Below are 12597 nucleotides of genomic sequence, written 5' to 3'. Positions count from 1 at the left end.
AATCATTTACTACATTTTCATCATATATTTTCTGTCTTATATTAGTTATATCTAAAATCTGGAGGTTGTGATTGGCTGCATAGTGTTTTCTCCTGTTCACGTTGACAAAAATCAATCCATCTGAATTGGTAATCACGATTTTCATGCTCCCAGTTTTTAGTAGAGTCCCAGTTGCTCATTTACTTTTGTTACTTTGTATGTATGATTTTAGTTACTTTATGTTCTTTGTTGTGAATGTCTGTTTTCCATGTCTGGTCTTTGTCCCTGGATTACATTCTTTTGATTACCGCTATAACCTTGGTTCCCTTGATTACTCTTTCAATTTCTTATGCTTCTTTAGTAAAAAATTAGGACGTTGACTTTACAAGAAAAAAAAAAACTTTTACATGCTTCTACATTTCTGATCTTGACCCTAAGAATATGTTATTGATACACCTTACAGGAGTTTCATCCTTGTACTCTTGACTTTAGTAAGTTCTGAAGTTGACAACAAATGTATTCATACACCCTCCCTGTACTATTACTTTTTAATCAGCACAAATGTATAAGATACAGAGAGAGCAATAATACATGTAATAATACATTGTCCACCACTATTTTGTTACACCCTATTGAGGGATGCTAATATATTTTACATTATAGTGTGTCATCAGCTTTCATTATTGCATAAAAAAGACATAAACTTAAAAGACTACACATAAATAAAACTTTGATAGAAAAAATTTACCTATTTTAAAAATAGCTTTAATGTTTAAATACACAAAACAACACCACATGGACAGCCAATAGAACTGTTATATTCCATATCATCCCTGACTGAACAAGACTGAAGCATGGAGACATAACAATAACATTAACGGTGGGGATAATCACGCTGACGACTTCCACTAGAACCAGAATATCTATCCCTATCTGATCCTGTGTATCCACGACTATCTCCTCCTGAATATCCTCTACCATCAGGAAATCTATCCCGATTGTCTTGTCCTTGATATCCTCGTCCATCTATAGGATAACTGCGATTATTATCTGATCCCCCATAGCCACGATTTTCTGAACCAGCAAATCCGCGAACATCTCTGTTATCTCTATTTTCTCTGTGTTCACCCCTACCCCTTCCTCCTGATGCCCCTCTTGATGAAGAGGATCCCCGGCCTCTACCTCCACGGCCACCACGCCCAGAACCAGAACCATCCTTTGGGGTTGGAGATTTTGGTCTTAATCTTTCAATTTCTTCTGTGCAGCCAGTTGTTAAATTTGTTTGATTGAAATAACTTGAATACAAATCTCTATCATAATTACTGCTGGTAAGTTCATCCCCAAGTGTAAGCCAGCCTGGCCTAATCGTATCATCTCGTCCAAATAAGTGTAAGCGACGCCTCCCAAGACAAAAATGTTCAACCATGTGGAAAATTTCAACAGGTTTTTCTTTACTACCATATTCTTTTTCCTCTTCAATAATTAGATCAATGTCAACATTTGCGTGTATAAAATCTCCATCTGTGCTCCGTTTGACTGTACCTTTAATGCCCATCAAGCAATGTTCCTAAATATAGGAGAAATTTATAATACTTTTACAATGTTCTTAGATATTGAAGAAATGTATCATACTAATACACTGTTGTTACTCTGAACCAAGACTAAGACAGATTCAAGAATACAGACAAACTGTTCCACTACCTTAAATCAAAAGGTATTCAGTAATTCATCTTCTAAATAGATTAAATTCTAAATCCCTCTCTACTTAACAAATCAACCAACTACTTCATTGATGAATAAATAAATGTGAACACCATGGACCATGTGATTGGAAATGGTGATATCAAAACTTAGGAGTTACCAAAGTGTTGCAAAAAACCTAAAAACTGGTTGGTCAAAACAGGAGCCTTATATTACAGGGACTGCTCACTCCTAACAAAATCTATATAACATACAAAAATAACTGCCTCCCTGGTTTTATACTGGGTAAACATAAAGCAAAAGGTTTACATTTGACTTATACTGGGGGAAGAGAAATTATTCAGGATTTTAGTTATATAAGTTATAAAATTAACAAATTGATTGTGACAAAGTTACGATGAAAATAGTGGGAAAAATAAATATAATAATCAAAGACTGAAGTCTTCAAAGTCGCTAATCAAATATTCACTGTCACTGATTTTGGCATACTTTCAACATCCAAAATGTCACGAATGTGATATGCTCTAAAATGGATGACTTCTGCTAACATCTTGTTTCCCTTGATATGGTTGCATACTCTTTCATAACTGTGATGACCCGAATGTTTACAAGTTCCCAGTACCAGATTAATATTACATCAATTCAATGCTAACCAATCAATTCATCTTTTAATGTAAACTTCACGTTCTCATACAAGCAAAAAAACCACACAGACATCACAGGCCCTTTATCAAAAAAATATTAAATCATTTTGTTTCCATATTTGAGTTATTACGTGTGTTCTCAGACATGTCCACTTACTATTTAATGCTGTTTATACTATGCCCAGTTTTTTGTCTCTCCAAAACTAGGCATAGTATAAACAGCATTAAATAGCAAGCGTGCATGTCTGAGAACATGCATAATTACTAAAATATGGAAAAAATGATTTAATTTTTTTTTTTTTGGGAAAAAAAAAACAAAAAAAAATCCTGGTCCCAAGGGCCTGTGATAGACATATGTATGATACTTTTTCAAAAAAGAAGGTACATTTTAGTGATCTTCAGTTTGCTTATTATATTGACAAGGGTACTAAATTAGGTACCAGATTAAACAACTGGCAATGAATATACATAGATATCGGGGCTGTGCTAACCTACATAGTCTTGTAACAAGCCCCTGTGCCTGAATTGGAAACTGGGTTATGTCCATTGCTAACCGATCATTTCATGTAAACTTCCCGTTCTCATACAAGCAAGAAACACACATAGAACACATGTACATGATACTTAAGAGGTACATTTTGATCTCATATGACGCTATGCCAGTAAACACGGTGAAGATCTGCAGCTTTATGTGGTGTATAACTATATACTTATGCAAATCATATGCGAATACTGAGTACTGAAATTACGAGTGTAAGAAGTCGCTAACAATATTAGCGACTCAAAAATGTCAAAATTCACCTGTAAAAATCAATAATTACTTATCAGTAATTGCTGCAGGAAAAACTAAAGAAATAGGGTAACTTCTAACTGTTAATTAAGTATTTCAAATTCATTACCAGTATTATGCAATAAAATTATATCATTTTAAGGTAGATTATACCTAATACATCTAGATGACAAATTTTCCAAGTTTTTCTTAAAGATGACCTTGACTGAATATACTTTAGAATTGTTATATAAGAAACATAGGTCACCGAATTTAATTTTGAGATAATTAAGCCTAATTAAAGCCAATATTTTACTACATTTTATATGGATTCTGTAGGGAATTTTTAATATTTCGCAAACTTCTAAAAAAAAACTGGTTGATAAAATTTCTTAAAACTTTAAATAAAGAACACTTAATTGAAATTCTTTCATATTTCAAAACCAAAACTGGGGGTCACCAAACTTTTCTTCTTGCAATTTAAAAAAAAATAAAATTACCTACATATTTCAATAAAACATTTTCCAGCCAATTATCACCCCTTAAAAGGGCTTTTTTAAAATAATGTTTTTATATATCCTGACAAACAAAATTTTAGGTGGTTGGTTATATAGGAATCACCCTGTCTGTCTGTCTGTCCATATTTCTTGTAAGCACAACTCCTTTTAAACTGCTCAAGTGATTTTGATGAAATTTTATAGGAAAGTTGGGAATCATATGTAGATGTGCATGAAATAATATAATTATTGTTGGATGATGTCAAAAGGAGATAATCCAACAAGTGTATCAAATTTGAGTCCATTTGAAGCGGGGTATTCTCTTTGAGAGCTTGCTTACATATTTCTAGTTAATTTTACCATTCTAATTTTTATGTCAAAAAATCCTTTAAAATGACTTAAATATATCATTTTTTCATCATGTCGAACATTGACAGTTCATAGAAAATTTATATGTTTATATAATTTTGCAAAATGACAGAAAATAATGCTCTGTGTAATAGGTACGATCTACTTTAAAGAGATTTCTTCAATTTTTTAATTAGTAGTAAATTCAACAAGTAGAAAGACACAATGATTAACAGCTTACTCATCAAAATCCATCCAGAGATTTTTTCAAACCCTCTGAGCAAAGTTACCCTATTTTCAACAGAGAAATTTGACAAAATTGGCTAATAAACAGCAAAATAGCAACAGCAGTGTTCTATATAGATAACTAGTGACTTCTCCCTCTAATCTACACTCTTTAGTCAGAGGGACAGTGTGACATTTTTGACTGTTTTGTAATTTCATAGATGATCACTAAAATTTCCTCCATGGAAAATGCTGAATGTCAAATATTCCAATGGAATCATAGAAAAATAAGTTTTATAGCTTGTGAACCATGAATAGTGTAAAATATCAAGTTGTTTAATTTCATTTCAACATCATAACAAATGAGCCATTGTCAGTTTGTTATCAGTCACTTCCATCTAAATTTCAGACAACAAGCTCCTACCCTTAGTCTGAAAAGAATTTTATTTGGATACATTGACTTAGAAGCCAATTTTTTGCAAGGCCACCTCTATTTTTACTAGGATTGGCAAGTGGGCTGGTTCCAATTTCAAACAATGTGTTATCCTGTTGAAACTATATACAGGAAGTTGATATTTTGCAACAATTAACATCAATTTATTATGGAACCTATAAATTCTATATATTAGAATGTTTTTGAAACTTATGCTTACTTTAGTTCTTTGAAATATTGAGCCTGGTTCTAACGCCTTTGTTCTATCTGGGTTTTTTATGTTGGTTTTGATCCAACAAATATCTTCACAACGTCGGAAGCCCCATCTCTTTAAGCACTGAAATACACAACAAATATCTTCAAGCTTTCTGGTTGGTTGGTTTTCTTGAAGTGGACCACACAATTTATGAACTTACTTGGATACAGTGAAGTCATCAATTGAATGGCCTGCAGTCCATGATTTCAATAGCATTTTGGTAACAAATTAATTCTTACTTTTTTAACAAGAATTCAACCAAATTATAAGTAAATTATCAATGTATCTCATTTTTTTACAGTTGAAACAAAATATCGCAGTTTCATAGTCCTAAGTATCTGTTTAGGAGGCACAGCCTATGTAAGCAGGAAGTATTTTCATTCAATGTCTGTTTCTCAGATAAATTATTTCTATCTATCATAGTTTTCAAGATATTAATGGCTGAAAACTGTAAAAAAAAAAACAAAAACAAAAAACAAAAAGGATATCATTTTTCACCTTTCAAGAGAGTAATAACTCTTACAAAGAGTCATCTGACAACTTTGACCCCTTCAAAACTTTTGTAGGCCTTATAATAAGGATTATTTCAGCAATTAAAAGAATTTGCCTAAACCTAACAGATTTGGAGACATAATATGCAAAAAAACTACTGTCTGACCCTTATGTTCTATTTTTTTGTAAAGGCAGTCATGATTTTTCGACAGATCCATAATCCCCACATCAGTTCTATGCAGGATACCCCAAGGAACATTCCTATCAAGTTTGGTTACAATTGGTCCAGTAGTGTCAGAGAAGATTTTGGAAAGAAAAAACATCAAAAATGGCATAAAGACGTCGAAAAAGGGCAATAACTCAAACATGGCTGAACAGATTAAAATGAAAATTCGACCACAAATAGATCTCATCATGCTGAACACTTTAATCCTGTCAAAATTTGGCTAAATCTTATGATTTGGAGGTATATGTAGAAAAAAACTACTATTTGACCTTTATGTTCTATTTTTAGTAAAACCAGCCATGTTTTTTCAACAATTCAAAAATCCCGACATTAGTTCTATTCAGGATACTCCAAGTAAAAAAAGAAAAAAAAACAAAACAAAACAAAAAACTTTCATTTCTCCCCTTTTACGGGCAAAAACTCTTACAAGGAGTTGTCTGACAACTTCTATCCCTGAAGACTTTTGTAGTCCTAATAATAAGGATCATTTCAGCTATTTAATGAATTGGGCTAAACCTAATGTTTTTGGAGATATATGCAAAAAAACTACTGTCTGACCCCTATGTTGTATTTTTAGTAATGGTGGCCATGTTTTTCAACGGACCGAAAATCTCCAGTAGTAGTGTCAGAGGAGAAGATTTTTTAAAGAAATATTATTAACAAGAGTCTCCCAGGAGCCTAAATCGCTCACCTTGTTGAATTTTGCCTTTCAAAGGCAATAAATTTAACAAAAAGTTGTCCAACAATTTTGACTCAAGAAGTCTTTGGTAGGACTTATCATAAGATCTTTTCAACAATTGAAAATTTCTTTTAATCTATCATAGTTTTCAAGATATTGACTGACAACTGTTAAAAAAAGTCATTTTTTCCCTTTCAAGGGCAATAACTCTTACAAGGAGTCATCTAACAACTTTTATCCCTGAAGACTTTTGTTGACATAATAATATGGATCATTTCATCTCTTGAAAGAATCTGGCTATACCTAACTGTTTTTATGAAATATGAGAAAAACTACTGTCTGACCCTTATGTTCTATTTTTAGTAACCCCTGCCACGTTTTTTTGACAGGTAAAAAATCCCTACATCAGTTCTATGCAGGATACCCGAAGGAACATTCATATCAAATTGGTTTCAATTGGTCCAGTAGTGTCAGAGGAGAAGATTTTTGAAAGAAATAACATTAAAAATGGCAAAAATCGTTGAAAAAGGGCAATAACTCCAACATGGCTGAACAGATTAAAACCAAAAAGTTGACTACAGAGATCTCATTATGCTGAACACTTTTATCTAGTCAGAATTAAGCTAAACCTAACGATTTTGGAGATATATGCAAAAATCTGGTGTTTGACACTTATGTTCTATTTTTAGTAACGGTGGCCATGTTCTTTAACCAATCAAAAATCCAAACGATCGTTTTGTGCAGGATACTCTAAGGAGCAAACATTATAAGTTTCATGCAAATCTATTCAGTAGTTTCAGAGAAGATGTTTGAAAAATTGTTAACAGCAACGACGACGACGACAGACACCAAGTGATGGCAATAGCTCACATGGCCTATGGTCAGATGAGCAAAAAAACACATCTTTAACATGTATATAAGTACTGCATACTGAGTTTCAATATTATTGGTTATATACTTTTTGAGTTACACAAAGTATGTACCCTCCACAACATAAAGTAATGAAAAATGGCTAAGTTCAACAAACTAACATTTGCCAAATTTCTTCATAAAAGGAGGTGCATATCGTCAATGTACTATTTGAGATTTGAATTATAAATTACACAAAGTGGGTACCCTTAAGCATGATGAACAGAGCAGAGTCAGACAGATGCTATAGACCTGCTTTCAATACTGGTGATGAAGGTATATAAATGACTCATGGTTTTCATTTTTTGTCTTTGGACATGAAAAAAATATTTTGCTGGCTAAGTCATAGTTACAGATTACACATTGTGCTCAACCCAAATGTCTTTCATACTAAAACACCTTAAATAAAAAAAATCATAGTTTTGTCACACAGCAATATAAGCCAAATTTATAAAATGTATGAATTTATAGAAGTACTTGACACTTGTTTTCCGATCCACTCTTTATATACACTATAAATGATATGATATTTTACACAAATTGTCTTGGATTATACCCTCCATCTAAATACATGCAGTGGTACTCACATTCCTGCCCCTTTCTAATCCATCAGCATTTCCACACCAGATCCACAGGAATGATCTTTGGGCAGCTACAGATGATATATCTAATCTTTCAATCTGTAATGAACAGTCATTATAATTCATAGAAAAACTTCAAATGGCACATTTTTTTCCTTATCCATAAAATTCTTTGCAATATTAAAAAAAAAAGGCTGACAGATTTTACTTAGTCTGTTGTTCAAAATTTCATCTGCTGGACAAATATTATCCACTATGTATAAATTGTACTGGACTTATCAATAGAAAACTTTGTCAAGTAGATTTTGAATGTTTAGCACAACTAAATTCATTACCCTTTACCCATTGGTCAGGTTCCGAAAGAAAAAATACTTTTGGTTGCTATTTTTGGATCCTAGATCGGCAAAAATGAAATTTAATAATCAAAGGAACCAATATTTAATTATGTAACAATGCCTTAATCATAGACATGATAGACATTGACAGGTATTTGAGATCATGAGTTAGATCCATTAAATGGACAAAAATAGTACTAAAATGCTGTTTTAACTATTTTTCACATTGTACTATCGAATCTCTTATGACTGATCTTCAAAAGCGACATAGTTGTCCCTTGCACAGTGCATGAATATGACAGAATCATCAGTTACGTTGCTTCCTGCGGAATTCATAAAACTTTCCACTTCGTACAAGAAATGAAAAAATACTGCAGTGGGGAGACCCAAGACAGTAATTGTGAATGAGACAGGGGTCACTCCTCTGCCATTAAAAATAAAAAATAAGGCATGTAGCGAGGAGATTGACTCAATTTTTTGGTATTCAAACTGAAGTTTATAGTGAAATCCAAGATGACGGCCTGTTCCCCTTGTGGTTTTTTTAGTGTATGGCCATTTATCATCAAATGTAATAATTAAAACAGTATTTTAGTACAATTTTTGTCCATTTAATGGACATAACTTGTCACACAGTGTATAGCCATGGATAGTTAAATGTAAAAAATGATTAAAACAGCATTTTAGAATATTTTTGTCCATTTAATGGATCTAACTTGTGACATCGAGTCCCTGTGTTTAAGACATTTCATTTTGTCTAAAAATAGCTAAATTTCTGTAACAAATAAAAACAGTTTATTCACCTCATCCCAGTTCCAGTATTTATCATATACAGCCCCATTAGCAATATTGTAGTGCTTCAGGGGTGGTTCTATGAGAATTACATCAAACTTCATATCTAGATCCCTCAGGTCAAAGTGTTCAAGGTCACATTTCAAATACCTGTAACAAGCAATGTTAGTTAAAACACAAATCTACTTTAATCAAATCCTTATATAATTTTTAATTCTGTCAACCTGCTACTACTCATCAGCACTTCACATGAAAAGGAAACGAGCTGAAAAAAAAATCATATAATTTTTCAAAAAGCATTTGTTTTTAAAGCCAAGTATTTACCATGCATGTAATTAATTCAGCATTAGGAAAAGTTAAAACAGTGCTTAACAACTGTTCTTTTTTTCTGCAGGATATCAGTAACTATTTATTACATTAGAATCATGTATGTCTCACTAATATTTTCTGCACAATATCAGTAACTTTATATATTACTTACATTGGAATTGTGTTTGCATCACTTATTTTTACTGCAAGATATCAATAACTATTACTTACATTGGAATTGTTTGTATCATTTATTTTTACTGCAGGATATTAGCAACTATTACTTACATTGGAATTGTGTTTGTATCACTGATATTTTCTGCAGGATATCAGTAACTATTACTTACATTGGAACTGTGTTTGTATCACTTATTTTTATTGCAGGATATCAGTAACTAGAAATCATGGAGATGGCAGCCATCTCTTAGGGCCCCGCTGGTTGAAAATATATTTTTTAAATATCCACTGCTTAACAAGGAATATTGAGAACTTGGTAAAAAATTGGTCGATCAAAACGAAAAGTAAACATGACTTGTAACTCATAATAATTGACACATGATTGACTTGCTTACCAAATATAAGTCCAATATCTGCATGCGTATGGGAAAAAAGTGCAAAAAAATGTGATTTTAGTGGAATTTTGGAATTCCAAGGGCCGGAACTTGGTCAAAAATCAGTGGAGCCGAACGAAACATACACTTGAGTTGTAACTAATCATACTTGATACATATACACAACACTGGTCCATTATCTGCAAGGGTATGGGAACAATATGCAGAAAACTGCGATTTTAGTGAAATTTTGGAATTCCAAGGCCGTAACTTGGTCAAAAACTGATGGAGCAAAATGAAACTTAAACTTGATTTGTAACTATTCGTACTTGACCCACATACAAAATATCAGCCCAATATCTGCAAGCATATTGAAAAAAAGTGTGGAAAACTGATTGTGTTACGGCCGGACGCACAGATGCACGGACGGACAGACTGATTACTATAGGGCGGCTGCCACTTAGTGGCGGGGCCCTAACTATTACTTACAATGGAAATGTGTTTGTATCACTGATTTTTACTGCAGGATATCAGTAGCTGTTACTTACATTGGAATTGTTTGTATCACTTATTTTCACTGCAGGATATCAGTAACTATTACATTGGAATTGAGTTTGTATCACTGATTTTTACTGCAGGATATCAGTAACTATTACTTACACTGGAATTGAGTTTGTATCACTTATTTCTACTGCAGGATAAAAATAACTATTACTTACAATGGAATTGAGTTTGTATCTCTTATCTTTACTACAGGATATCAGTAACTATTACTTACATTGGAATTGTGTTTGTATCACTAATTTTTTCATCCTTTAATTTAATTAGTTCGCGTAACTTGGGATATTCCTCAAATCTGTTGGCCAAACCTGAAATAGTATAGATTGAATAGATAAACAAGAGGCTCCCAGGAGCCTGAATCACTCACCTGGTTAAATTTTGTCTTTCAATGGCAATAAATTTAACAAGAAAATGTCTCACAAGTTGGACTCGAGAAGACTTTGTAGGACTTATCATAAGGGCCATTACATGGCTTAACAGATCAAAATGAAAATCTGACCACAGATAGATCTCATCATGCTGAACACTTTTACCCTATGTCAGAATTTGGCTAAACCTAATGGTTTTGGAGATATATGTGAAAAGCTGCAGTCTGACCCCTATGTTCTATTTTTAGTAACGGCGGCCATGTTTCTTGAAGAATCAAATATCTAAACGCAATTTTAGTGCAAGATACCCCAAGGAACATTCATACCAAGTTTGGTTCCAATTGGTCATGTAGTGTCAGAGGAGAAGATTTTTTGAAAAATTGTTAACGGACGACAATAACGTGGACAACGGACGATGACGACAGACGCCAAGTGATGGTAATAGCTCACAAGGCCTTCGGCAAGGTGAGCTTAAAAGAAGTATCAATATAATGGAAATCCAAAGGCAATATCACTTCATAAAAACAGGTCTCTAAAATTTTAGATTTTCTTGCTGTCCAAAGGAAGGATTGGCATGAAAGTAACTTTTCATACATCAAATTCAACCATTCATATTCTACTACAATAACAACTAATCTTGTGTTAAATTTAAATTGCTATGGATATTGAGAAAAGGTTAAGGAAAAATGTTTCAATTAAAGAACCTAAGTGAGCGTGCTCACATACCCAACGCGTCCCTATGTTGGATACTTAAGTAAATTTGTTTGTAAGAGAAATACATGTAGAAGGACCCCGATAAAAAGAGGAATAAGAATGTTTTTTTAGGCTTTAGACCTTTATCTTCTAACTAAATTCTATTACTCAGAATGGTAGTTTCAAACTCCAGACTGTGATTTCTTTGAGTTTAGTTAATCCAAAGTAAATATCACAGTAGCGGAACAAAACATACACTTGACCTGTAACTTCTTATGGTGAACTTATATACCAAAAATCATGTCATAACCTGCAAATGTTTAGAAAAAAAAGTCTGAAAAACAGTTATTTCTGAGAATTTAGCTAAGTTCAAGGCCCGTAATTTTAGTAAAAATCATCAGAGCGGAACCAACTACAAACTTGTCCTGTAACTTATCATGGTTCATTTCTATACTAAAAATCATGTCAATATCTGCAAATGTTTAGAAAAAAAGTCCGGAAAACTGTTATTTCTGTGAATTTTGCAAAGTTTAAGGCCCATAATTTCGATAAAGATCATCAGAGCAGAACGAAAAATAAACTTGACCTGTAACTTATCATGGGGAATTCATATACATGTACCAAAAATCATGTCAATATCTGCAAGCAATAAGAAAAAAAGTCCGGAAAAGTTTTTTTCTGTGAATTATGCTAATTTTAAGGCCCGTAATTTCGGTAAAAATCATCAGAGTGGAACGAAAGTTATACTTGACCTGTAACTTATCATGGTGAACTTATATGCCATAAATCATGTCAATATCTGCAAGCATTTAGAAAAAAAGTCTGGAAAACTGTTATTTCTGTGAATTTTGCTAAGTTCAAGGCCCGTAACTTCAATAAAAATAATAGGAGCAGAACTAAAGTTACACTTGACCTGTAACCTATCATGGTGAACTTATATGCCAAAAATCATGTCAGTATCTGCAAGAGTTCAGAAAAAAAGTCCGGAAAACTGAAGACAGACTGAAGGACTGATCAAAAACATTATACCCTTCCCCACTTTGTTGCGTTGGGTATTTAATAAAAATATTTGAAGATTGATTGTAATTTGATTAAACTGGTGATAAAGATTTCAACATGCGAGAACAGCCAGGTGTTGCTGTCCAAAGTCGTACTTTAGAGCTTTAGAGGATCTAGTTGAGAAAAGGGTGGGTGAATTACCACAACAAAAAAATCCAAAGAGGTGGGCATGTGAAATCTATATCACCAGTTA

General features: G+C 32.9%; 1 protein-coding gene across 2 annotated transcripts in view; it reads right to left on the bottom strand.

Annotated features, from left to right (window-relative positions):
• Positions 1-728: 728 nt before the first annotated feature.
• LOC148620525 (N(6)-adenosine-methyltransferase non-catalytic subunit METTL14-like) overlaps positions 729-12597 on the bottom strand; it is a 40128-nt gene continuing 28259 nt past the window's right edge. For both annotated transcript variants that reach the window (XM_088581447.1, XM_088581446.1), the window contains exons 6-10: positions 10502-10592; positions 8875-9013; positions 7746-7838; positions 4817-4933; positions 729-1546 (exon numbers count right to left, since the gene is read on the bottom strand). In XM_088581447.1, coding sequence (XP_088437573.1) covers positions 854-1546; positions 4817-4933; positions 7746-7838; positions 8875-9013; positions 10502-10592 — 1133 coding nt within the window. In that variant the 3' untranslated portion in view covers positions 729-853. The remainder of the gene's footprint in view (positions 1547-4816; positions 4934-7745; positions 7839-8874; positions 9014-10501; positions 10593-12597) is intronic.

The sequence above is a fragment of the Perna viridis genome, chromosome 4 (genome assembly GCF_037379345.1).
Source record: "Perna viridis isolate PV_CMFRI_1.1 ecotype Kerala chromosome 4, ASM3737934v1, whole genome shotgun sequence".
In the NCBI taxonomy this organism is placed as follows: domain Eukaryota; kingdom Metazoa; phylum Mollusca; class Bivalvia; order Mytilida; family Mytilidae; genus Perna; species Perna viridis.
The sequence above is the reverse complement of the archived record's forward strand: the minus strand, read 5'-3'. Positions and strand labels throughout refer to the sequence as shown.